This window comes from Aspergillus chevalieri, chromosome 5, assembly GCF_016861735.1.
Source record: "Aspergillus chevalieri M1 DNA, chromosome 5, nearly complete sequence".
NCBI classification, from domain to species: Eukaryota; Fungi; Ascomycota; class Eurotiomycetes; order Eurotiales; family Aspergillaceae; genus Aspergillus; species Aspergillus chevalieri.
Genome location: NC_057366.1, coordinates 1,354,166 through 1,379,395, shown reverse-complemented (window position 1 = coordinate 1,379,395; position 25,230 = coordinate 1,354,166). Strand labels below are relative to the sequence as shown.

At 49.2% G+C, this 25,230-nt stretch overlaps 7 protein-coding genes across 7 annotated transcripts; 6 read left to right on the top strand and 1 right to left on the bottom strand.

The window, feature by feature from the left end:
* Positions 1–210: 210 nt before the first annotated feature.
* Positions 211–2,403, top strand: ACHE_50472A (uncharacterized protein; the record flags this gene model as incomplete). The annotated part of the gene is made up of 1 exon (XM_043280193.1): positions 211–2,403. One exon carries the CDS (start codon positions 211–213, stop codon positions 2,401–2,403), a length of 2,193 nt encoding a protein of 730 aa, XP_043137796.1.
* A 1,299-nt stretch (positions 2,404–3,702) lies between these two features.
* ACHE_50471A (uncharacterized protein) lies at positions 3,703–4,950 on the top strand (the record flags this gene model as incomplete). The annotated part of the gene is made up of 1 exon (XM_043280192.1): positions 3,703–4,950. One exon carries the CDS (start codon positions 3,703–3,705, stop codon positions 4,948–4,950), a length of 1,248 nt encoding a protein of 415 aa, XP_043137795.1.
* A 1,499-nt stretch (positions 4,951–6,449) lies between these two features.
* On the top strand, positions 6,450–8,431 carry dbp9 (ATP-dependent DNA/RNA helicase; the record flags this gene model as incomplete). The annotated part of the gene is made up of 4 exons (XM_043280191.1): positions 6,450–6,654; positions 6,718–6,794; positions 6,848–7,326; positions 7,381–8,431. 4 exons carry the CDS (start codon positions 6,450–6,452, stop codon positions 8,429–8,431), a joined length of 1,812 nt encoding a protein of 603 aa, XP_043137794.1.
* Positions 8,432–10,802: 2,371 nt separating this feature from the next.
* ACHE_50469A (uncharacterized protein) lies at positions 10,803–11,400 on the top strand (the record flags this gene model as incomplete). The annotated part of the gene is made up of 2 exons (XM_043280190.1): positions 10,803–11,147; positions 11,212–11,400. The coding sequence occupies 2 exons, from the start codon at positions 10,803–10,805 to the stop codon at positions 11,398–11,400; spliced, it is 534 nt and encodes a 177-aa protein (XP_043137793.1).
* A 392-nt stretch (positions 11,401–11,792) lies between these two features.
* On the top strand, positions 11,793–12,370 carry ACHE_50468A (uncharacterized protein; the record flags this gene model as incomplete). Its single annotated transcript, XM_043280189.1, has 2 exons — positions 11,793–12,122; positions 12,179–12,370. The coding sequence occupies 2 exons, from the start codon at positions 11,793–11,795 to the stop codon at positions 12,368–12,370; spliced, it is 522 nt and encodes a 173-aa protein (XP_043137792.1).
* A 167-nt stretch (positions 12,371–12,537) lies between these two features.
* Positions 12,538–14,050, bottom strand: ACHE_50467S (uncharacterized protein; the record flags this gene model as incomplete). The annotated part of the gene is made up of 2 exons (XM_043280188.1): positions 12,538–13,809; positions 13,868–14,050. 2 exons carry the CDS (start codon positions 14,048–14,050, stop codon positions 12,538–12,540), a joined length of 1,455 nt encoding a protein of 484 aa, XP_043137791.1.
* A 945-nt stretch (positions 14,051–14,995) lies between these two features.
* On the top strand, positions 14,996–24,051 carry ACHE_50466A (type I iterative PKS; the record flags this gene model as incomplete). Its single annotated transcript, XM_043280185.1, has 7 exons — positions 14,996–16,165; positions 16,222–16,345; positions 16,413–16,525; positions 16,587–17,010; positions 17,060–20,649; positions 20,702–21,883; positions 21,949–24,051. The coding sequence occupies 7 exons, from the start codon at positions 14,996–14,998 to the stop codon at positions 24,049–24,051; spliced, it is 8,706 nt and encodes a 2,901-aa protein (XP_043137790.1).
* Between the last annotated feature and the right edge of the window lie 1,179 nt (positions 24,052–25,230).

Sequence of the window (25,230 nt, the reverse complement as noted above, 5' to 3'; positions counted from 1 at the left end):
CTTCTGCTTTCTATTCTTTTGATCTTTCTCTGCATATCTTTTCTCGTCAAATCGGGCGTGTGGACTGCTGAACCGACTGGATAAAAAAGATTCTCCCCTCCCCCTCCGGCGCATCTGAGTCCACCACGTAGTCCGGTCCCTGTCAGCGCACAAACACACACATCCCCCCTACAGCTACAGATCACATTCTTAAATACTTAAGAACCGGCCATGTCCGGAAAAGCGCCTCTGGTCGCATTCTGTGAGGAGTTCGACGAGGACAGTGAAGTTGTCCTACCCGAAACCCGTCAGGTCGCCAACATCAAAAAGAGCACCGCTCCTCCGCCGCCTCCTCTTCCTTCCCCTCCTCCTGCGGTGTCTGTTCCTCAGCCACCACCATCTCCTCCTCCCCAACAGCCACCGCAACAGAGCCAAAAATACCAGCAAAAGCAGCAAAAGGCTCATCGCTACAGGCCATCACACCCTTTCGACCACGCGAGTGACTCCGGCTATTCTAGTCGCACTGTCACCAGTTCTCAGTCGGTCCCGTCGGGCGCCAACGTCTTCACCGAGCCGCCCACCACCACCAGTCTTCCCACGATAAATACTACTAATAACACCCCAGCTCCTCCCCCTCCTCCTCCTACCATCAACAATACTACTACTACGAAAAAGAAGAAGAATACCAAGGGTCGCGACAAAATGCAGGCCAACCCATCGTACCCTCCAGGGCCTTACCATGGTTCTTCCCACAATCGGTCGTCCTCCACTTCCCGACCCAAGGAAAATAACACCCACTTCCGTCACTATCCCGGTACTTGCTGGGAATGTGAAAATGGCATCTATCATTCTGCCGGCCCATCTGGTCCTTCGACTCCCCTTGAATATCCGTATTATATGTCGCAGCCACAGGCTTTGCCAGAATACCAGCACCCGACTCCACCGCCGCCACCACCTATGCCCGCTGCGCAGCACCCCTCCTCATACTCTGCTCTACCTCCACCTCCACCACCACCGGGCGCTCCAGATGTCCATGTCTCCAGTAGTCGACCGTCCGCCCGTTCGAATCGCTCCAATTCATACCATGCCAATGGCCGACCGTTGAGTTTTCACGGAATGATGCCCGGCGCTGGAAACGGCGCCAGTGGCAGCAATGGTGTCAGCAACTACTACAATATGAACCGCTATGAACATGGTCCCCCGCTGTCTGCTTCGGCGTACGCGAATTCGCCTTCGTTTGGTCCTGCCAACTACGGCCCTCAACCGCCATTCTACTCTCTGGCGGACTACGGTCCTCCGCCCGCTGAGCACGGTCGGGAACGTTCCATGTCTACCACACGGGAGTACCCGAGGGACCGTCGCTCATCCGTGTACGGCCCGCCCATGGTCGACTATGACCCGCCCACCCCAACCTACGACGATGGGGAACCCCTGGACCGTGTCGCCTCGCGGGATTCCCGTGCTCCTATGTCCCCACAATCGCCTGCCTACGATCCCGATGAGGATTACTATCGCATGCCCCCACCTCCGATCAAGAAGACCTCCCCACAGATTATCCAGAAACGCCCTGAGCTGCAGCGGAAGCCCGCTAGTACAAATGCCGTTACACATGGCCGTCGAGGGTCGACTTTCGACATGACTGACATGGACGCGGCGCTACCCGGTGATTACACGCCACCTCGCACGCCGCGCTACCGACGCTCTCGAGAGAATCTCATCCCGGAGCGCAGCCGTAGCCTGCGGTCCAGCCGCGCCTACCGTGACTCTTCTGCTCGTCCGTCTCGCATGGCCGTCGAAGGTGCTCGACGCCGTCGGGAGGTCGTGTACGATTATGACTCTGAGTTTGACGATATTGACGCGGACGAAGCTGCTAGCGACCTTGTGGACAAGCAGCGCGAAGCCGAGGAATACCAAGCATCCAAGTCCAAGGGCCATAAAGCCGTGCCCGTTCCACTGACGGAGGATGCCTTGTACAAAACCAAGGCATCAAGAGCAGAGAGCGACAGCGGAAGCCAGAAGAGCCGTTCAAACAGCAGCCGTGCCAGCGATGCCCGTACGCACAGCGCAAGCAACGCAGGCACCAACAACGTCAACACCATCAAAGAGGATGAAGACAAGAACCTTGTCATGACCATGAATGGTGTCACCATGAGTTTTACTCAGGAGTCCATGAACAGCAAGAAGATCAACCTGCGCACCAACAACACGGGAGCTCTTGAACTCAGCGTCGAGGGCAAGCGGCCCAAGAAATACCTGACCTCCGGGGGATCTGACTACACGGGAGCCGTTGCTCGGCGGGAAATTGAGCCACCCGCCCCTGCGCCTCGACAGATTCGTGATAGGCCTGATAGGCCCCGATCAGAACGGCACCACAGTCGCCGTTCTAGTCGGTCTACCTATGGTACTGGCCGATTCTTGGCTTAGGCTTTTTTCATTGTCCACTTTTCGGTTCTTTCTTTTCGTTTTACTTATCAAAAAGGGTCATATGGGGGAAAGAAAAAGATAAAAATTCTGCAAAGAAAAAAGTTTTGTGATTTTGGGTCGGGCTTCGTCTTTCGAACAAAAGAAGCAAAAGCGTCTGTGATACAATTTCTTTTCCTTGTTTCTACAAAAGGAAAAAGGCGCTGCGAAGAGGTTTTGCATTTATTTCCATGTTCACGTCGTTTGATTTCGGGTTTCAAGGGCGGGTTATACAACTCTGATCAATCGCGTCCATCACGGTGACATGATTGTATGATTCTGATGACCTGCATGACTGTCTAATTTTGTTTGGTTTGTTTTCTGTCATTTTTCTCATTCCTGCCGCTTCTTTCATCTGCTCTGCTTATATTCGGTGTTTGTTTTATGTGTGATGCCTTGTCAAGCGTGCTGTGTACAATGTTCATGATCATGATTCTGTTACGATGTTTGGGTAGAATCGAAGGGGGGAGAGATATACCCTTTCTGCTGTCGTTGGTTTGCCTGTCTTCTACGTTGTTTTGCTTTGGCTTTCTCTGATTTTGGTTCTAACAATCCATGTACTTGTCTCGTTGGTTTTCCTCACTGTTGCCGTGTTGCGTAGCTTGCTTCTTTTCTGTCGCTTGATTTATCGCTCGCTATTTGTTTCTGCTTGTGACTGACATGATTGACTGTACGGCCTGCTTTTTCGTTTTTGACTTTGTGTCCTGTTCCAGCGATGTTCCGGTAGATTTGCACCTTGATTGTATCATTGCGTTGCACTGAGTGTTTGACTGTTTGACGTTGTGCCAATACCCTGTTTATATGCTAGAGTAACGAATGAGTTCAACACCCATTATAGACCATATATTATTGTCTACTTCCCATGATAACTATTCTACAAGTATATTGTAGTTAAATTACCTGAAACCCTAACCGCTGAGTCAGCGAGTTGCCCACGCAACGCCGATTGTCAAACAAGGCGGCGTCATCCCAGCCTCCCATTTATGCCAACCACCGCATTTTCGCCGGTCGGCGGTGCTCTCTGCGGCTTTCTCTTTCCTCTTTCCTCTTTCTTCTTAGAATAATTGTATCACTGATGCTACGAAAGAGCACGCTGCTTACCGTCAATTTTGAAGAACGAGCGATCATCCTTGACGATACTTGACGATTTGGCATTCACTGGTAAGATAACTATCCGAGATAACCATGGAATGCACCACGTTCCTGACACATACCAGATCTCTAGGTCTCGAGCTCGGCGCTCTTGACAGCGACCAATTAACCATGCCTCCCGTCCAACAAGTCTGGGACTTCCCCGGCATTCCGGGGGATGTCTTCTTCGACCACAAATTCTCACACTCGCCTTCAGCATCCCCATCACCATCACCAGACATATACATCGCCAAGCGTGACATCGACACCTCCTCAACCGAAAATGGAAAATCCATCACCGCCCGCTCTGACAAAACCTACGTCCCCGGCAAAGGCACCGTCGACCCGCACCACATCAACATGCAGGGCCTGCTCGCTCTATTTGCGATTCTGGGCGCCGCCTTCGTCATAGCGGGGATCTGGTTCTTCTTCTGGGCGAAAAACGGCGGGTTCCAGTGGCGCAAGGGCGATTGGGAGGAGTACAAGTCTACTGTTCTGCGACGGAAGGGTCCGGACGGGAAGACGTTGAGTAATGCTACGAAGAGCACGAAGCTTGGTGGCGGGAGTGTCGTGGGCAAGGGATATAGTGACTGGGAGGGAGAGGGTGATGGGTACACGGAGAGTGGACTCGGGTATGCAGATACGGCTACGAATCTGACTAAGAAGACCGGAAGAGATAGGAGACAGCGGTTGAAGGATATCGCGAAGAGACGATTCATGCGGAAGCGTGCTGAGGAGCAGTCATGGAATGGCGAGGAGTATGAAGATGAGGATGTGCGCGCTTATCGGAAGGAGAAGGCCGCGAGGGTTGGTGGGATTAACCATGAGGCTGAGGGGACGTATCACGGGAGTGATTATGATACTTCTGCGCCGCCAACGCAGTATAATCAGAGTGAGATGAGTGAAGTCCGGGACTATGCTTTTGCTCCGCCAGTTGCGGCACGCCACAAGAGTCAGCGCCAGTCTCGCAATTTCTCATTCACGCCTGGTACCGAGAGTCAAGTCACCGGTGATCCGTCTTACCATCCCCGCGACACTGGCAACCGTCGTATCCGCGAACCCTCTGCCCGTCGCCACAACCGCCGTCGTGAACGCCGCCGCAACCCGCCTCCGCCTACATCTTCGTCTTCATCGTCCCGCCAGGATAGCCATTACCCCCGCAAGCAACGCCGCAGCAACGGCGGTGGCCACTACACCGAGTCATCTCTCGGCTCGCGGTCAGAATTCAACTCGAACCTATACTCCGAGGACGAGAGCGGGACCAGGAGCTACCACCATCCAATCCCGGGATTGACCAAGGGATACCGCCGTGATGGCGGACGAGGCAGACGGAGGGATAGTTTGAGTGAGAGTGACGGGGAGGAGACAAGGTATTCTTAATTATGGTCTTCATGCTTATGTGAATAATGGTTTCATTTGTTTTTGTTCTTGTTTCGATTGGTTTGGGTTTGTTTGCTACGGTATGGTCAGGTTTGGGGTTTATGAGTTTTACGATGGATATGAAATGGATGGGAAACAACAGATTGTCTGGATATGATAGTATAGTTTTCATGATTTGATCTTAATAGAAATGAACCGCAACAGGAATATGTTCTTTCCCACACCATTATTGGTTCACAGCATACATATGCAGTACGGAGTACATTTTGGAGTCCAAGCCTACTGGATAAGATCCGATAAGATCAAAATCAAAAAGAAAGTGGATCTCGGCCTAGGGTGGAGCCATCCGAACTTTATCCAAGCGAGAAGGATAGAAGATTGAAGGCGAAAGGAATGCACATATTAATCTGTACACTGGAAGTTGGGAGAGGCCGCTTTCTTCCAGCCTCACAGCATAAGCATCACTGTGACCAACTGTAGAAGAAAGACTAAAATGCCCATGCCATATCCTCTAGACCTTTATCCTCTAAAGAGGTGGCCCAAGTCGTTTGCTCCAGACATAAAACCACCTCGTCAACCTGCCTCGCGAACATCGCAGTACCACTGCAGTTTATCGGTCTTCTGGAAGGGAAGAAGCTTCCCATGGATGTAGACAGATTGACCCTCCTACTTCATCCATTTACCTACTTGGTTGTGTCTTAAATGCAGAGCGCAGAGCCATAGAGTATCCAAAGATAAAGCTCTGTATCAGATACTATCATTGCCATCAAGATTTATCATTTCTGTCATCTCTGCGCCCCCTCCCTAGAACATGGTAATTTAACAGAGAATTCTCACCAAAGCCAGAAAACCTACAAGATCGACCCTGTTCATAATAAGCCTTATAGATAGCCACCAGAAACGACGAAACGATAATCGTCCGCCCGCAACACTCAGTCACAGATAGTCTCGGCCAACCATCTTGGAAGCCAGATGAAATCGCAGATGAATCGATACTCATGGAGTATTGAATGATATGTTAATTCAAAAGCAGAAGTCCTCACGGGACCGATCCGGGCTACGAGCCAGATAAGGGAGGCTAATAATGCACTTTCGAACAGACTGCTCCACAAGGGAGCTCATTCGGAAGAGGGTGGGAGTAAGGCGAATAATGCATCCCAGAAATCGTCTATGGTGAGGTTTTAATAACTCGGACGGAATTGGACGGATTAATAGAAGAAAAGGAAAACTTATTGAAATATGTGGGTCATCCTGGGCTCCTAATCTCTGTCGCCCACATTGAGGTTAGTCGACGGAGCCCTCGAGGTGGTTTTGTGCCTGGAACGGCGGTCGACGATAGAGCTCTAGCCATTCCTAATACGGAAGGCGCCCGAAATCAAAGGCGGTGGAAGATGTACCCTGCAAAATCTCACCGCCCGACAGATTTTCCACCCTGAAAACTTTCAGGACCAGAACGAAGAACTCAACAACAGAAGATCATTTCAAAACCACATTGCACTATGAAACGAAAGCTCGATGCCAACGACGTCCCGTCACCAGAAACAGCTGGCAAGACCGAAACCCATGATTCCGACGATGCCAGTTTTGAAAGTCTCAACCTCGACCCGCGACTGCGCCAAGCCCTGACGAAAGAGAAATTCTCGAAGCCGACTCTTGTCCAGGCGAAGGCGATTCCGTTGGCGCTTCAGGGGAAGGATATTCTGGGTGAGTGAGAGATATTGCGTTGTGCTTGCGCAACTTGGGGGAGCATAATGCTAACGAAATCAGCTCGCGCAAAAACTGGTTCCGGAAAGACCGCGGCCTATGTCCTACCGATTCTGCAAACGATTCTTCAGAAGAAGGCTGTTAGTATTTCAGTTCGTCTCTTTGAAAGGGTTTGAGTACTGATGAACTGCAGGCCGACCCCTCGTTGAAAGCTACAACCGGCCTCATCCTCGTCCCGACCCGAGAATTGTCCGAACAAGTCCAGAATGTCGTGACCACTTTCGCAGCCTTCTGCGGTAAGGAAGTTCGCTCTGTCAACCTCACACAGAAGGTCTCCGACGCAGTTCAGCGTACAATGCTCGCCGATTGCCCCGATCTGATCGTGTCGACCCCCGCTCGTGTCCTGTCCAACATTAGCAACTCCGCGTTGTCGCTCGACAATCTGAGCCACCTGGTTATTGACGAGGCAGACCTCGTTCTCTCATACGGATATGATGAGGACATTCAAGCGCTGTCGAAGGCGATTCCCCGTGGTGTGCAGACATTCTTGATGAGTGCTACGCTCACTGCGGAGGTTGATACCTTGAAGGGTCTGTTCTGTCGGAGTCCTGTGACCTTGAAGCTTGAGGATCAAGACGACCAGGGCGCTGGCGTGAGCCAGTTTGTTGTCAAGTAAGATGCCTTTTTACTAACTGAGTTCTCTGGTACATCGCTAATACTCCACAGGTGCGCGGAGGACGAAAAATTCCTCTTGACTTACGTTATTTTCAAGCTGCAGCTGATCAAGGGCAAGATCATCGTTTTCGTCGGCGATATTGACCGATGCTACCGTGTTAAGCTGTTCTTAGAGCAATTTGGTGTCAAGTGTTGTGTGCTCAACTCAGAGTTGCCCGTCAACTCTCGGATCCACGTCGTGCAGGAGTTCAACAAGGGTGTCTACGATATTATCATCGCCGCCGATGACCAAGAAGTTATGGGTGCTCGCAAGTCCAAGAAGACCAAGCAAGAAGATGGCGATGATAAGGCACAATCGAGTGACGAGGACGAGAACGAAGGAGACAACAAGCGCCGCAAACTGTCCGGCAAAGAAAAGGATTACGGTATTTCCCGCGGTATCGACTTCCAGAACGTCGCCTGTGTCCTTAACTTCGACCTGCCCACTACCTCCAAATCGTACACCCACCGCATCGGCCGTACCGGAAGAGCAGGCAAGGCCGGAATGGCACTCTCCTTCGTCGTCCCAGCAGCCCAATTCGGCAAACACAAGCCCACATCCATTTCCACCGCAAAGCACGATGAATCCGTCCTCGCGAAGATCGTTAAGCGCCAGTCCAAGCTCGGCCACGAAGTGAAACCCTACCACTTCGAAATGAACCAAGTTGAGGCTTTCCGGTACCGTATGTCCGACGCCCTCCGCGCCGTGACCCGACTCGCCGTGCAAGAAGCCCGTGCTCGTGAAATCCGCCAAGAACTCATCAAGAGCGAGAAGCTCAAGCGCCACTTTGAAGAGAACCCAGAGGAACTGCGACAACTGCGCCATGACGGCGAGCTGCGTTCTGCGCGCATCCAGCCCCATCTTAAGCATGTTCCGGATTACCTGATGCCAGCGAAAGGAAGGAAAGGTATTTCGAATGAGGATATTGGGTATGTTGGGCTGCGGAAGACCACTGATAATCGCATTCGGAAGGCTAGAGAGCGGAATCGCAAGGCTGGAAGAGGTAGGAAGCCTGGTGGGAGAGTTGATCCGTTGAAGACGTTTAATCGGGGGAGGAAATAAAAGTTTGTTGTTTTTTGATGATACCATTGTCTTTACCATCAGATGATGTGAATACGGTCCACATGTAGATAAATTTAGTAGGTTGGGTTTCTAATGAATTTAGCAAAACACATGCATGGATCCTAGAATCAAATCATAATCATAATGGAAAGTAGTCATCCATTGGAATATGTAGCCATATCTACAATGCATGGGCCAGAGGCCTATCCAGCTCAATATCCATGGCGTACCATAGCCCTAGCATGCGCCAACCGTTCTTTACCATTCTGAATTAGTTTCATTCAATTGGCTTTAGCTAAATTTTGAGGGTATTATAATTGCTAGTACTGCATAGAGCATAGACTAAAGGATTTTGTTGTAGGCCTGAAACAAGCAAAGAAGATGAACCATCATGTTTTCTATAACACCATTTTTTCACCAAAACAAACAGACCGGTTTCTACACATATTTATAAGGACCCTCGAACCCCGATATCAACATAGGATATTGTTTCTGTCGTTTAATTCTTGTCGAACTTCAATTTGATTACTACCAGCGCAATGCCCCGAGCCAAAAAGCAGAAGCCCAACGACGATGACCCTAATATTCCCGATTTGGAGATCCCAACTGAGCGCTGGGAGCTAGAGGAGTTGATCTTCTGAGCCAAGCTCGGGCACAAGTCAATTCACTACCTTAAACAGAGTCTGATGTTCCTCGGATCGAGGATCTCCCACAAGCAGTACGCGATGTTCCAGCACACTGCTGCGTTCCCAATCCCTCCGGCATCCTTTGAAGATGTTGCCGAAAGATACGGGCTTGGAGCTGTTTGGGTAGAGCAAAGGAAACTATCCGGGACTCGAATGAGTTCCAAGTTTACCTGGTTGTCATGCGCATTGCAACCCTCGGCTGGTTGCGCCAAGATGCGAACCCCCGCGAGTACTTAAACGGCTGGTGATTCAAGTCGCTTGATAAATGAGAACTACCCTGAAGTAATACTGACTATGATAGCCGGCTATCTCTGGCGGAAAACCGTCATGAGATCTATGTGCAGTTCACCAAGTGAGGTACCGGCTATCCCGCATACCCTCGGAATGGAACGTTAAATGATGATATACTGTTGAGGGTAGAGTCTCGTGGACCGCTGTACGCTGGCAACGCCTTCCACATGGAAGTATTCGGCGCCGTCATGGTTGCGGTGATATTGGTTTTAAAGGAGCATGCAGCCTCAAGTTCCACAGGTTTAGATTAATTGTTCTGTTCATAACTGTCTCTGTTAGAGTGAATAGCATATGGACATATGTCAGGTAACCTTCTTTGTTTTGCGACCCTCCCACTTCCCATTCTCCATCTCTCTCCATTACTTCCCAAGCAAGCAAGATGCCTATAGACATAGCTAATCTCGTTCCCGGACTATTTCCTGCGAGACCAGGGAAAAACAGGTCGAAGACGAAACTCGAGAACGTAAGACCGTCCGAAGTACAACTGATCGAATTTTGGAACCCATTTACGACCTAGTTTATGCTCACGACCAGGATCACCTTGATAAAACTACCGCTCGCGATTTCTCCGTTGACTGGAGGCCATTGACATTAGGGACGGATGGAACGTCATCCTCGTCTTTCTTCCGGTTATGGACACAGCAGGAACTCGATGATTATCCTCTGGACAACACCCAAGAAGATACGAATTTCTGGACTGAAGCAGATAAAAGATGGCTTGATGATCAATCCAGAAATTATGAAGAAAATCCAGAAGAGACCGCAGGCACCCTTGGAAGAATAATTGTTTCCCATTTTAATCATTACGCCCGGCAAACCAGAGAAGGAAAAAAAATACCAGTCTCAAGCGCTTGAGTAATCGCATAGGAAGGTCAGTCCTCACGCCGGCAAAATATGCTAAAGCTGGTACGTATTATCTCTAGGCACCTCAAACCTGGGGTTTTCAACACGGATTTCATATACGATTGTGCCAGTCGGGCCTCTCTTTCGAATTGAATTCCCGAGGCTTGTCAACTTGTCTGTTCATCCATTTTCACTAGCTTCAATTGCCTACTTGCGCTTGGCCATGGCAGCCAAATAGCACCTCAATTTGACGAGTTACAGCCAGAATAGGGCCATATTGGTTTCCAAAGCGTACATATGGTGGCTCGTTCTCTGGCTATCTTCGCACAGCGGCACAGAGTTTGTACGGAGTACTATGAAGGGCAAACTAGGACTAGCTTCGGCTTATGCGGAGGTGACACGCCATCACCTCAGCTGAGCAAACTATTGATACCCAATACCCACCGCCCCTCGCAGCATGATCTGCTATGGAGCCTTATAAAAGCATAGGTAACCGGCATGAAGAGACTGTACAGAGTACGAACTACGCCGGCATACCGGAGTTATCACCAATGCTGTTCAAACAGTTCCTCCTATCGGCCCTCCTGGCACCTCTGGCCTCCATCCAACCCCTTTCTCTAGCTGCCACCACCACTGATCATGTTTTCCTCGGTTTTGACTCCCTCCATAAACAAATTCTGTCCACTCATGACTGTGTCAAGGACTTCGATGGCGGCGCCGGACAGACTTTGCTCTGCGGTTACGAGCTCTACAATCTCATGACGAGTAGCAATTCCGCAAGAAACACCCTGGCGAATTTGGACTCTGTTCCGGCGGACCAAGTCTTCACTTACTTGAGCCACTATCATGATATTCGCACGTCTATCAAAGAAATTTTGAACACCGCATCTTCCAAGGTATGACAAGAGATTTCATCGCAATCCTGTCTGGTTAGAAAGGATTATGCTCATCTTAATGCAGACCGATCACCTCGACTCGGCGGGGCTGAAAGCATTCACGACGATCATTCTACGAGGCTTTGCTAAGGAAAGGGCCACGTATGAAACCTTGTCTAAGCAGAAGCTTCCGGTAGATAACCACACGGAACTCGCGGGACCGGTAGAGGATCTTGGAAATGAATTTGAAAAGGCTCTTGCAGGCTTCCTCTGAGACCCCGGTTCTGAGGCCGGTGCTATGATGACAGGTGACCAGCATGGAGCTCATTTTTGTTTTTTATTGATTTATATCTGGTCCATCCTGTCTGAAATACAAATTCATAAATACAGCTATATGTAAATATCGAAATCCCATTACCTTCAGCTGTGATTTCCCATGATCATCGCTGCTAGATCACACTCTAATGCAGGATACTGCAAGCACTAGTACTATATAGTCCTAGGGCCAATGTTGACAAATTCCGAAGAGTAATAACTACAGCTAAAATGAATTTTAAGAACCCGAGGCACCCAACGCAGGGTCAAAGAGCGTTGTTCATTAGCATTTCCTGTTAATATCCAACACCGAGTCTGATTTTCACTCTCACCACCTTGGATCACTACACCATGTTGCTTATCAAATACCTCTTAACTGCCGTGTTACTTGTCTCTCCTGCCATTGCTGCAGTCGATGCCCAACAAATCGTGTCCAACAACCAGGCCATCGCTCGCGAGCTAGACAGGGCGAAGGGCACCATTGAAAAATACGACGGCGGACTCATTTCCAACCTCATGGTGGCTAAGGCCCTGCACGATGCCAAAGGTATATTTGGAATCGCTCGTAAAGACCTCGCCGGGCCTGATGCGTACACGGATGAAGAGAGTTCGAAAATTATGGATTCATACAAGAACTTGTATCCCCGAGTGATGGACATACTGGATTTGGCAAATGACAAGGTAAGGTAAACTTGTACCCCCTCTCCCTTTCACGCTAACATTTCAAATCAATATAGGCGTCCGAGTGCAAGAAGGCTGGCGTCCAGTATATTGCACAGGGAATTTTCGACCATATGCATGACGAAAAGAAGAAGTTGGAGGATGTGATGAAGAGCCAGCTATCTGACAAGCATCATCGCCTGGTAAAGCCATACTCTAATAGGATCGATGATGCGTTCAGAAATGCCGCCGAAGCTTACCGAAACTGATGAGCTATGGCATGTATTTGTTCTGAAGGAGTGCTTGGTCAGAGGTCCGATAACAATATAGTGTGCTATCGATGTTATTTATATACTCAAACCTACCAGTATATTTATATTTTGTCTCTTCGATAGGTAAACTCATGGAATGGACAGCAAGTAGTTTGATACTGAGACTACCTTCTCATACTTGCAAGTTGCCTCTCAATTTCCCTCCACACGCCCTTCTTCAAGTGCCACACCAACCACCAGTTCCCATCCGCATCCTTTCCAATAACCGATCCAAGATTCAATAACATTGGCCATCGATAAAAGGTTCTCGGTATGATGAGCGAGGGTTTCCCCAGCGAGTGGCTCTTCGTTTCATTAGCGCAACCTGAGCTAACCACTGCAGAGGAGAAATCGACGTTGAAAAATCTAGCCTGGTGCCAGTTCGAGCAGTGGATCAGCATATCTGAAAGACCGATCCACGACGCAATTTCACCCCTAGCCTTGTTCATGCCCTCTTCCTGAACAGCCATATAGGCTTGAACCTGCTGTTTAGAGCGCTGGTTCAGAAGAGAATGGCGGAGCTTGGAAGCCAGGTAACTGATAGGTCGCTCAAGCATAAGGCCGGAAGATAGAACGGCATGTGCAGTCAGCCATGCGTTTCCAATATACGCAGTACCCTGCGGAAACCGCTCTGGAAATGTGGACCGGATATTGAAGTTGTTCAGCAAAGTGATGGGCTTGTCCACAGGTGGTTGGATGCACCGAACTATACACTGGGCCCACCATGCAACGAGGACATCGCTTTCACTCACAAAAGGTGGCTTGCCTTCGTCGCCGCCCACAGCCAATTCCTCCATTGCGGCCTCTCGCATCTCTGAGACAACCGAGCCGGGTATACAAACCATTCGATGTTCATACTTTGGGTAGCCAACCATCTCCCAGATGATCCGGATAATGAGCAGCAGCGGTCCAAGCCATTGCAGAATCTTCACCATCCAACGCGACCGAACGAACCATTCAAGCGGTGGCCGCGCATCTAAATCTGCTAAGGGGTCTTCAAAGAACCCGTGGAATGGAGGCACTTCATCCTCGCGACCGCGAAGAACAGCCGTCCACGCCTTGAGCAAGCTGGCCCGCCCTGAAGCATCCATCAAGGTATGAAGCCATGCCAGCTTCACTAATGTGGCGTCTGGGAAGGTAACAACATGAATATCAAGCTGCGGGCGATCGGTGTATATCCAGTCTTCAAGTTTCCTCGGCGAATCAGACTTGTATAGTAAGCCATCGATATCAGAGGCCGAGAATGGAAACACAGTCGGGAATTCAGTCCCCCGGGGCAATGTTGAAGCACACGGCTCATCGTTAAGGCACCCATCCCGCTTGACGGTAGAAAACGTGAAACCGGGGCGTTTCGCATCGTACTGCTTGGGGATATGGTATTCAAGTCCGCCAGTGCTCTGTATTACCCAGTTCAAATCAGTTTTCTAGCTGGCACACAAAGACAAATCTACATACATTGAGACGCAAGCGAGCGCCGAGTTTCTTCCACTCTCCGATTTCCATCAATCTCTCTAGAGACCGGCGGAGATGCTCCGGATCCAACACATCATCAAAGTGGAGGGTGAACTCGAGAGCAATGCCTCGGTTCATCCAAGTATCATCCTTTGAGTGCAGAGGGATTACCGTTTGCAACTCCATTGTTTACACTCTGCGTGGGCGGTTTCTGCTGATGGGTGCGAGAGTGAGGGATCTTTAGCATATTTCCGGAAAACACGATTTCACATTACAGTACCCTAGGATCACACACTCTGTACTCGATAATAACCAGATTGGAGAAAAAAGGGCTTGGCGACGGGCAGCTGAGATATGGGGCCAACTAAGCGGAAACTATTGCATTATTGCATGAACCACATGTACCAAGACCATGTATGTGTTAACTATGTGAAAACGTGATAGAATGTGACGGCAAAAGCAAATAGTGCTCTTCCGACTGCATACTATGTATGCAGAGTAACGTATTGGGCCGCAATACACTTGTCAAAGGTCGGCGATTTGACCATCGACGTGGGGCAAGATTCGCAGGAATGGCGGTGGAATCGACCGTCTAATGATCTTCTCAATGATTCTCTTCAGCTTTCACAATTGATGGCTGATAATAGAGCCAGGACCAAAATTGTCTTTACAGCATCAATAGTAAAATCTTGTCACATGATAGCTCGACAGCGCCTTTTCCCTGTTGAGTAATATCATCACGGCTCCAGCACTACTCCGGAGTAGAGCTGAACGACGATCAAGCGCCATATTTTCAGCCTCGGGTGAAAAGCTAATAGCTTATCACATCAGTACCGGATTCAGAATGCGGTGGCTCGTGCTAGCTAATATGGCAGCGATCAGATCGTCGATGGTATGGGTGCTATGGGTTGGCAGATCGTCAATGGTCTATGGGTCGATACAGTCGAAGTAGCCTGACAAGTCGTGTGTTGATCTCCAATTGATACAAATTAGATCTTTATGTTGAATTGGTATCCATACCTTTGATTACTCGTATATCATTCTCGTTCCCATTGTCACGGCCACTCCCCAGAGTTGACTTCGCGCACTGATAGCGGATACAATTGTTGCACCCAAAAAAACATCGCGAGGATGGCTGAAATTATCGAGAATGCGCTCACTTGCGGAGTACCTCTGAGCGGAAAATCGGCTGAGATCCTCGAGAATGCCCTTCATACTCCCACGACGAGCAGCGGGACCGACGACGAAACCCGATCCCCTCAAGATGTCGACGACATCGAGGGTACCCATGTCCCTTTTCCAGTTGCGATTGTTGGCATGGCCATGAGATTGCCCGGAGGTGTCAGCTGTGAGAAGGAGTTTTGGGACTTTCTGGTTAACAAGCGCGATGGCTTGTGCAAGGTCCCTGATACCCGCTACAACATTGATGCTTTTCACGACGACTCGGGCTCGAGAGCCGGTGCAATCCGAACACAGCACGGGTACTTCCTTGAGCAGGATATTGCACAGTTTGACACGGGCTTTTTTGGCATTAGTAAGGCCGAGGCTGCGAAACTTGACCCGCAACAAAGACTCTTGCTGGAGATAATCTGGGAATGTATGGAGAATGGTGGACAGACAGGATGGCGGGGAAGGAACATTGGCTGCTATGTCGGGGTTTTTGGTGAGGACTGGCTGGACCTGAAGACAAAGGACACCCAAGACAACGACAGATACCGGGTGGTTGGAGCTGGTGACTATGCCATCTCTAATCGTATCTCCTACGAGTACGACCTTGGAGGCCCAAGCATCACCTTTCGAACGGGCTGCTCATCCTCCTTGGTAGGTCTTCATGAAGCATGTCAGGGCCTCTACTCTGGTGAATGTTCTTCTGCCTTGGTGGCTGGCACGAACCTTATCTTCACACCAACAATGACGACCTCAATGTCCGATAACATGGTCATTTCAAAGAGTGGAATTTGCAGGACTTTTGATGCCGCAGCAGATGGCTATGGAAGAGGAGAGGCAGTCAATGCCATATTCATCAAGCCCTTGGACAAAGCAGTCCGGGATGGTGATCCAGTTCGCGCCGTTATTCGCTCTAGTGCAGTGAATTGTGATGGGAAGACTCCTAGCATCACAACCCCTGGTTCCGCGGCGCAAGAAAGGTTGATTAGAAGAGCATATAGGAAAGCAGGAATTGACAATGTGTCACAGACCGCTTTTTTTGAGTGCCATGGCACCGGGACAAGTGTTGGAGATACATCAGAAACATCTGTTGTCGCCAATATCTTCGGGGAAGAAGGTATTTATATCGGAGCGGTATGTATCCTACCTATTTCCTTTTTTAACGGTACCACATTCTGATACAATCCAAGGTCAAACCAAATGTTGGGCACTCTGAAGGCGCGTCTGGAATTACCAGTGTTATCAAGAGTGTTTTGGCGCTAGAGAATCAAACCATTCCACCCAACGTTCATTTCCAAAGTCCAAATCCCAACAGTGCGCTATCATACCCTCCCAGCTATTTGAAGTTCTATACAAAAGTTCTAATATGTGATTACCATAGTTCCATTTGAAAAGGCGAAGCTTCAGCTGCCCGTGGAAGCTACCGCCTGGCCAAAGGACCGAAGCCAGAGGATAAGCATCAATTCATTTGGCATTGGTGGGACGAATGCTCATGTAAGTTGACGCTACAAATCTTTCTCGTCTGATGCTGTCGTGTAAATGCTGAAATGGTCAGGTTATTCTTGATTCTGCCCCTCCCGATGATACATGCAGAAATGTGGATGACCAACCAGGCCCTCAACTTTTAGTTCTCTCTGCGAAATCAAAACAGTCATTAGATGGACAGATTGGGAATTTGCAGAAGTACCTGGACACGGCCAAGTCATCGCTGGACGATATTGCATACACATTGGGTTTGAGGCGAGAACACATGCCACACAGGGCATTTGCACTCGCAGAAGCGGATGGAAAAGTCTCGTCTTTTGAGAAGACCAAGTTCTCCAAGGCACCCATCGTTTTCGTGTTTACCGGACAAGGTGCCCAGTGGCCCGGGATGGGCAGAGAGTTGATCGAAAAAGTAGGAATATTCCGGAAAGATATTCAGATGATGGACCGCATCTTGCAAGGAGTTGCGGGCGGGCCTTCGTGGTCTATTGAAGGTATGTCCGCACTCTTTTTCAAAAGGGCAGATCTAATGTTCAAATTCAGATGAGCTTTCGAAATGTGACGAATACAGCCGAGTTGCAGAGGCAGAATTCGCGCAACCGCTCTGCACAGCCGTCCAAATAGCTCTTGTGAATCTTCTGCAACACTGGGGCATTACACCTGATGCAGTAGTAGGACATTCCAGTGGTGAGATTGCAGCTGCCTATGCCTCAGGTGCAGTGTCCGCTGGGGTTGCAATTCTCGTCGCATACTTCCGTGGTCAAGCAATGAAGACTTTCCCCTCCGAGCGTCATGGTGGTATGGCGGCCGTTGGTCTCGGTTCGGAAAAAGCAAGGCCTTTCTTAAAGCCGGGCGTCGTCATCGCTTGCGACAATAGCCCAGAAAGTGTGACGCTTTCAGGTGATAGTGACACCCTCAGTGAAGTTCTGGATGGCATTCATGCCCATGACCAGGAGATATTTTGTCGACAGCTCGCCGTCAATGTTGCCTATCATTCACACCATATGGTCGAAGCTGGGAAAGCGTATGAAAAGATGATCTATCCGCATTGCGCGCACAAGCTATCTATGGTACCAATGTACTCTACGGTTTCGGGCACAATTGTATCAGATCCCTCGATTTTGAACGCCCGTTACTGGCGCAGGAACTTGCAGTCCCCTGTTCTTTTCAACACGGCAATCCAACGGATCATTGGAGATGACGACCAGTCAAAGCTATTCCTGGAGATTGGTCCCCATTCAACGCTATCCGGTCCTATTCGTCAGTCACTTACGAAGGCCGATACGGGAAAGCACCGCTATCTTCCGACCATTATTAGGGGCAAAGAGCCATGGAGAAGTCTTCTGGTGACAGCTGGGAATCTATACATCCACAGCGCACCTATAAACCTCCCTTCCCTCATTACGCAAGGTAAAGTCTTAACAGAACTTCCGCCATATACCTGGCAGCATGACGAGAGACTCTGGGATGAGCCCCGTCTTGTTCGTGACTGGAGACTTCGCCGATATCCTCACCACGAACTCCTAGGCTCTCGGACTCTGGAGTCAAGTGAATTAGAGCCGGCTTGGCGGAACGTCTTCAATATAGAAGATGCTCTCTGGGTGATGGACCACAAAATTGGCACTGATATTGTCTTTCCTGCTGCTGGTTATGTTGCTATTGCAGGTGAAGCTGTGCGTCAAGTGGCTGGATCTACGGACTACTCTCTAAGGAATATGTTCATTCGAAACGCACTGATTCTAGAGGGCTCAGGGCCCGTCGAGATTGTCACGAGTCTGCAATCAGTCAAACTTGCAGACAATGTTGACTCGCCATGGTTTGACTTCACCATTTCAGCCTATCAAAATGGCAAGTGGAAGAAACATTGCGTGGGTCAGGTTCGGTCAGGCGCTGATCAAGAACATGATGTTCCCTTGAGCCAGAACTATTCTCGACGGATTGAATCCGATAAATGGTATCGTGCACTCAAGAAACGCGGGCTGGACTATGGATCCCATTTCAGAGGGCTCGAACAGATTACAGCGAGTTCAACGACTTTCCAGGCTTCTGCGGTTTTGCATGGTGATAAAACGCCGCATAGCAGTTACTATGCTCTTCATCCAACCTTGATTGATGAATCATTGCAACTGCTCAGCGTAGCAGCAACACAGGGCATCTCGCGTCGAATGACAAGAATGTGTATACCGACTGCTATCGAGTCCCTATACATCAATGAAGGTCGTGGTAAAATGGACTTGAACGTTTCCTGTGAGGCCACCAGTGGAACCATGTGTGGTAAATCGACACTACTCTCGAACAATCAGGTTGTCCTCTCCATGAAAAGGGGTGTCTTTTTCAGTGTCCAGGATCCTGAGTCAAATGATCCGAATGCGCTGCTAGCGTCGAACCTTTACTGGACACGGCATATCGACTTTGTTCCTTTTGAAGAGCAGCTCCCGCGTCTTCCTGAACCTCTCATCCGAGCGCAGACCGTAGCAAGGGCAACGAGTGTATACTTGGTTGAAGCATATCGACGCACGATGTACTCGACCCCCGCTTCTGATCATCTCAAGAAATACCACGCTTGGATAAGAGATCAGTACAGTATGATCAAAGGAAAGTCGGCCGACTTAGTCCCTGAGATGAAGGAAACGGATGTCTCAAAACTTGGCCTTCACAGCCCTTACGCAGATGCATTGCGCCAGGAAATGCGCGAAATGCATTCTCTAGTCTACCCAACTCACCAACTTGCCGAGAGACTTTGCTCTGCCATTCACGATATATTAGAGGGACGAATAAACCCCCTCGAAACGCTCATGCAAAATGATTCATTGAAGCGTTTCTTCGAAGGTATGGCTTCTCTTTCGCCCTGTGGAGGCTTCCTCCGATTACTTGGCCAATCTAATCCGATCCTTCGCGTCCTGGAAATCGGTGCTGGAGTGGGTGGCTTGACATCAATTGCCCTAAAGTCTCTCACATTATCCAACAATAGCCGACTTTACTCTAAGTACACATTAACAGACATATCGGGAGGCTTTCTAGCAGATGCTCAAGACAAATTTCGCGAGTATGATGCCATTGAATATGCGACACTTGACATCACTCGTGATCCAGAAGGACAAGGCTATGCACCGGAAAGTTATGATTTGATCATAGCTGGCAATGTTCTTCATGCCACACCTCGAATTTCCGACACGTTACAGAACGTCCGCAAGCTTTTGGCCCCTGGGGGTCGTTTACTCATGCAAGAGTTGACTGGCCGTATTCCTATAAGCGGCTTTTTGATGGGCGTTCTGCCAGGCTGGTGGCTTGGAGAGGACGATGGTCGTCGTGACAGCCCGGCATTGTCTGTCGAGAGATGGCATGAGGAGTTGGCCAATACCAACTTCACTGGCGTGGACGCCGTGCAATACGACAATGATGAATACTATGCCATAACAGCTACACTCCTCTCTACGGCCAAGGCCCGCGTCATCACGAAAGAGAGGCAAATTGGATTGCTTTATCTGTCAGAAATCTCGGAATGGGGCCGTGAGCTGGAGTCAGCGCTTTCGCTCACGGGCTATACCGTGAAATGGTACACACTGCACGATACTCTCCCTCCTGGATCTGATATCATTTCTCTTATCGACCTCGAAGGCCCCTTCTTTAACAGTTTGCTACCCGAGGAATTCCGGTTGTTCCAAAGCTACTTGCCTAAATTAGCTGGCATCCACCTCCTTTGGATTACAAGAACGCTCCAAACCGGTTGTGAAGATCCTCGCTTCTCGTTGGTCTTGGGAATGGCTCGGACAATTCGGAATGAGCTGGGTCACAAATTCGCGACTTTGGAAGTTGATCAGTTCGACACAACAGCCGTTGATTCTGTGATCAAGGTATTTGAGAAGTTGAAGGCTCAGTCTAACTTACCTTGGCTGGATTCGGACTATGAATATGCTTACAAGGATGGAAATATCCTTCTGCCTCGGCTGGAATGGTCCTCTTTTGATCATCAGTTGGCTGCCGTACCACACTTGTCGAAACCACGATCATTGGATATCGGGTTCAACGGAATTCTGGATTCATTGCGGTGGGCCGTGTCTACATCTTCGCCGTCTGAGTTGAAAGAAGACGAAGTTGAGCTGGACGTAAGATATGTTGGTCTGAATTTTAAGGTAAGTCGTCTCTTTATCACGGGTAACACTGGCCACTCTCTAACTTCGATAGGACATGATGATTGCAATGGGCTTCCTAGGAGATACGTCCGAACTAGGCTTCGAAGGCAGTGGAATTGTTCGCCGAGTAGGATCATCTGTCGAGCATATAAGGGTCGGTGACAGAGTTGCCGTTATCAATCTAGGACTCTTGAGCACCCAAAAAGTCGTCCCGGCAGCTTCTTGCCATCCCGTCCCCGAAAAGATGTCGCTTGAAGATGCTGCCGCGATATCTTGCATTTACACGACGGCGATATACTGTCTTATCACCATCGGGAACATACGAAAAGGCCAGTCCGTACTAATTCATTCTGCCTGTGGAGGTGTAGGACTGGCAGCAATCCAAGTTTGCAGGATGATAGGGGCAGAAATATATGCCACGGTTGGGACTAGTGAGAAGGTTACCTATCTCACTGACATAGTGAAAATCCCAGCAGACCACATATTCGATTCCAGAAGCACGTCATTCTTGCAAGGCGTGCTGAAGAAAACCAATGGACGAGGTGTTGATTTAGTCTTGAATTCCCTTTCAGGTGAACTTCTTCATGCCTCCTGGAAATGTGTTGCAAAATTCGGTAAGATGGTCGAGATCGGAAAGCGAGACTTTATGGGTCACGGCAAACTTGACATGGATGGATTTCTGGACAACCGTTCTTTCATCGGCGTGGATCTTTCAGTCTTAGGGAATGAGGACCATGAAGCGTTGAGGGGCTTGGTTGAAGAGTTCACAGAATATTTCCGGCAAGGAAAGTTGACCCCCATCAGACCTATTATCATTTTTGATGCCGGGGATGTTGTCAAGGCTTTCCGCCACATGCAAACAGGCCAACACATAGGCAAGATTGTTGTTCGAATGCCGGAGGATCCAAATACTCTGCCAATATCCAAGATACATGACACCACCCAGCTCTTCAGACCGGACGCTTCGTATCTTTTGATCGGCGGACTTGGAGGACTTGGTCGAGCCGTTAGCACCTGGATGGTGGAAAAGGGTGCCCGCAATTTTATCTTCCTCTCTCGGTCAGGCGCCAAGTCGCTTGAAGCCCAAGCCTTTATTGACGATTTGGAGAGCCACAATATGGTGGGCGCGACGGTTATCGCGGGCGATGTCTCAAATGTTGAAGATATCCAGCGGGCTCTTTCGGCAGCCAAGCGCCCCATCGCAGGCGTACTCCAAATGTCTATGGTACTCAAGGTTAGTCACTTCTTCACTACGTTCTTTTCCGTTCTATCCAATACTAACTGTTTTTTACTATAAAGGATCAAATGCTATCCAAAATGACTTACGAGGACTGGGTGGCCGCTATAACACCGAAGGTTCAAGGGACATGGAACCTCCATTTCGAGCTTCGACACATACCACTTGACTTCTTTGTTCTTTTCAGCTCTGTCACTGGTACCATGGGATTTGCTAGCCAGGCCAACTATGCGGCAGCAAACACGTTCCTGGATTCATTTGTCAAATATCGTCACTCCCAAGGACTCCCAGCAAGCGTGATTGATCTCGGTTTCGTGGGAGATATTGGTTATGCAGCTGAGCAAAGCCCACAAACGTTGAATATCGTCAAAACCATGGACATACAGGTAATCGAAGAAAAGGATCTGCTGCAAGCATTGGAGATCTCGGTCTTTGCTCAATCCCCTCACCCTTCATCACAGCTCGTCGTGGGTCTCGGAACCAAGGGCAATGTTAAAGAACTACCGTGGCTGCAAGAAGGTCGCTTCAGTCGTTGGCGAAATTCTTCAGTAACGAACAAAGCAACGAAAGCCAATCAATCTCACGAACTAAAGTCTCTTCTGGATGAGGTCGAGAAGAATCCCAGGTTGCTGGATGAGCAGTCAACCCATGACAAAATCACCATCGAGCTAGGTAAAGTTGTCGCTGCTCATCTTGCCTATGCGGATGATTTGAGCAAAGAGGAACTCTCCAATATTGCAATTGACTCGTTAATGAGCATAGAAATCCGCAGTTGGTTTCGCCGTAATGCGGGTATCGACATCTCCCTGGTCGAGATCTCGAATGCGGGTACTGTTGGAGGACTAACCGACGTGGCCATGAAGATGTTGCGCAACAAATACTTTAATGAAGGGGAACTTCCCAGCGGAATAAGCGCTTCGACAACAGCTGAACCGGATGAAATGGCGATTTGTCTGGAGGACATGAAGCTGGGCAGTGACTTGCGAGCTCTTCCTGGAACAATCCCTGACTGGTGCTCCGAATCTGAAGGAAGAGTCTTCCTGACAGGTGCGACTGGATTTGTGGGGGCCTTCTTTCTCTTGGGGCTTCTCGCTCTCCCACAAGTTAAGAGCGTTGCGTGCTTGGTTCGAACAACGGATCCTGTGTCGGGAAGACTGCGGATTGAGAAGACGTTCACCCGATACGGCTTGCCCCTTGGAGCTCTGGATAAGATCACTGTGGTTCCTGGCAATATTGCCCACCCGAATCTGGGAATGTCGAAGGAGGAATTTGATCATCACGCATGGTCATCTAGTGTTGTCTTTCACCTTGGAGCCTACGTCAACTACACCCTTCCTTACTCTGCTCATCGTGACGCCAATATTGTTGGACTCCTCAATATGCTGGAGTTTGTCAATACTGGGCGTCTTAAGCCCTTGAATTATTTCTCCAGTATCGGGGCGTGCGGCGCCTCGGCTCATCTCACTGGTACGACTATCCCTGAGGACGAAAGGGCCGCGCTGGATCCCAAGTACTTTGAGCAGCACGTTGGGTATACAAGAAGCAAGCTTGCTGCGGAGAGCATTGCTTGGAACGCTATTGCCAACGGATTTGCCATAACCATCTATCGCCCAGGAGTCGTGATGGGCCACAGCAGCACAGGAGTAGACAAGCCCGAAGACTTGTTCAATCGACTCATGTACAACTGCATCCGACTCGGAGCATATCCAGCTCCACCTCATCAGCGTAACCACTTTGTCCCAGTTAACTATATATGCGCAGCTATCCTGCGCATATCGCAATTCTCAGAGAACCAAGGCCATGCCTTCAATGTCGTCCATCCTGATCAAGATCAAACTATTACCTGGATGGATACGTTCAAAATCCTAAGCGAGTACGGTTCTACTCCACTGCGATGTGTCACTGCAGCCGAATGGCTGCAGATGTTCACGGAACGAGGGAAACACAGCATGAAAGGAGCGACGCCTCTCCTCAAAGAACGACTAGCGGAGAACGAGATCTGGTGGGGTGACAGCAGTGGAATGGCCGTGTATGAAACCACAAACCTCCGCCGAGCGTTGGCGGACTCTCCAGATATTCTGGATATCAAGCCTATGCCAGAACTGCTCAAGACCTATTATGGCCGTTGGGAGGCTGGGGCTTCGGACACAGACGTCGCTGTTTGACGGATTACTCCCTGTTGTTTACAATTTGTTCAATAGTACTAGTAGGGAGACCTTCACGCACACCAGAGGCTCTGTAATATCATTATTCGAACAACGCTTCCAGTGTTTGTAACGTAATCTACCACCGAATGGCGCGGTCGGCGGCCCCGAATTCATACACCACCACTTCTTCTTTAACCCTTATTTCCATCAGCATAATCATCATGAATAAGGAAGAGCGAATGAAACTAGCTATTGAAGCCTTTAATAAAGGCCAATTTTAATCCAAAGCTGCCTGTGCAAAAGCATTTGATGTGCCTCCAAGAACTCTACTGCACCTCCTGAATGGAATGACCTCCCGCAAAGAATCCAGTCCAAATTGCCGAACACTATCAGAAACTGAGGAAGAAACTCTGTCTAAATAGATTCTTGATATGTGCCAGCGTGGCCTACCTCTCCAGATGTCAAATGTCCGTCACCTTGCCCAACTACTCCTATCTGCACGGCTGAAGTCCTCCAAGGAAGCGACCATTGGTGAAAACTGGGTTTCCCGGTTTATTCAACGCCATCCTGAACTCAAATCCAAATACACTCGCAGATATGACTATCAACGTGTCAAATGTGAAGATCCAGAGCTTATAAAGGGCTGGTTCAATCGAGTTCAGGAGATTATCCAGAGATGGCATTGCGGAGAAGGATATCTATAATATGGATGAAACTGGCTTTCAAATGGGAATTGCGTCGACTCCAAAGGTTGTTTGTGGTTCAGAAACTAGAGATAGTCATGCCAAATCTGTCCAGCCTGGAAATCGGGAATGGGTTACTATAATAGTCGCCATGAATGCCTTGGGTCTGCTCTACCTCCGCAAATCATTCTGGCTGAGAAAAAGCATCAATCCCAGTGGTATTCAGCTATTCCAAGGGATTATCAAATTAGCATGAGTGATAATGGCTGGGCGAATGATAACCTGGGATTTGAGTGGCTTCAGGATATGTTTGAGAAGCATACTGCCTCTCAGACAGCTGGAAGATATCGCCTTCTGATTCTTGATGGTCATAGCACCATGCAACTGCCAAGTTTGATCATTTCTGCATGGAAAGGAGGATTATCCCCTTATATATGCCTCCTCATTTATCTCATTACTCCAGCCGCTGGATATAAGCTGTTTTGCGCCGCTCAAGCATTATTATGGCCAGAAA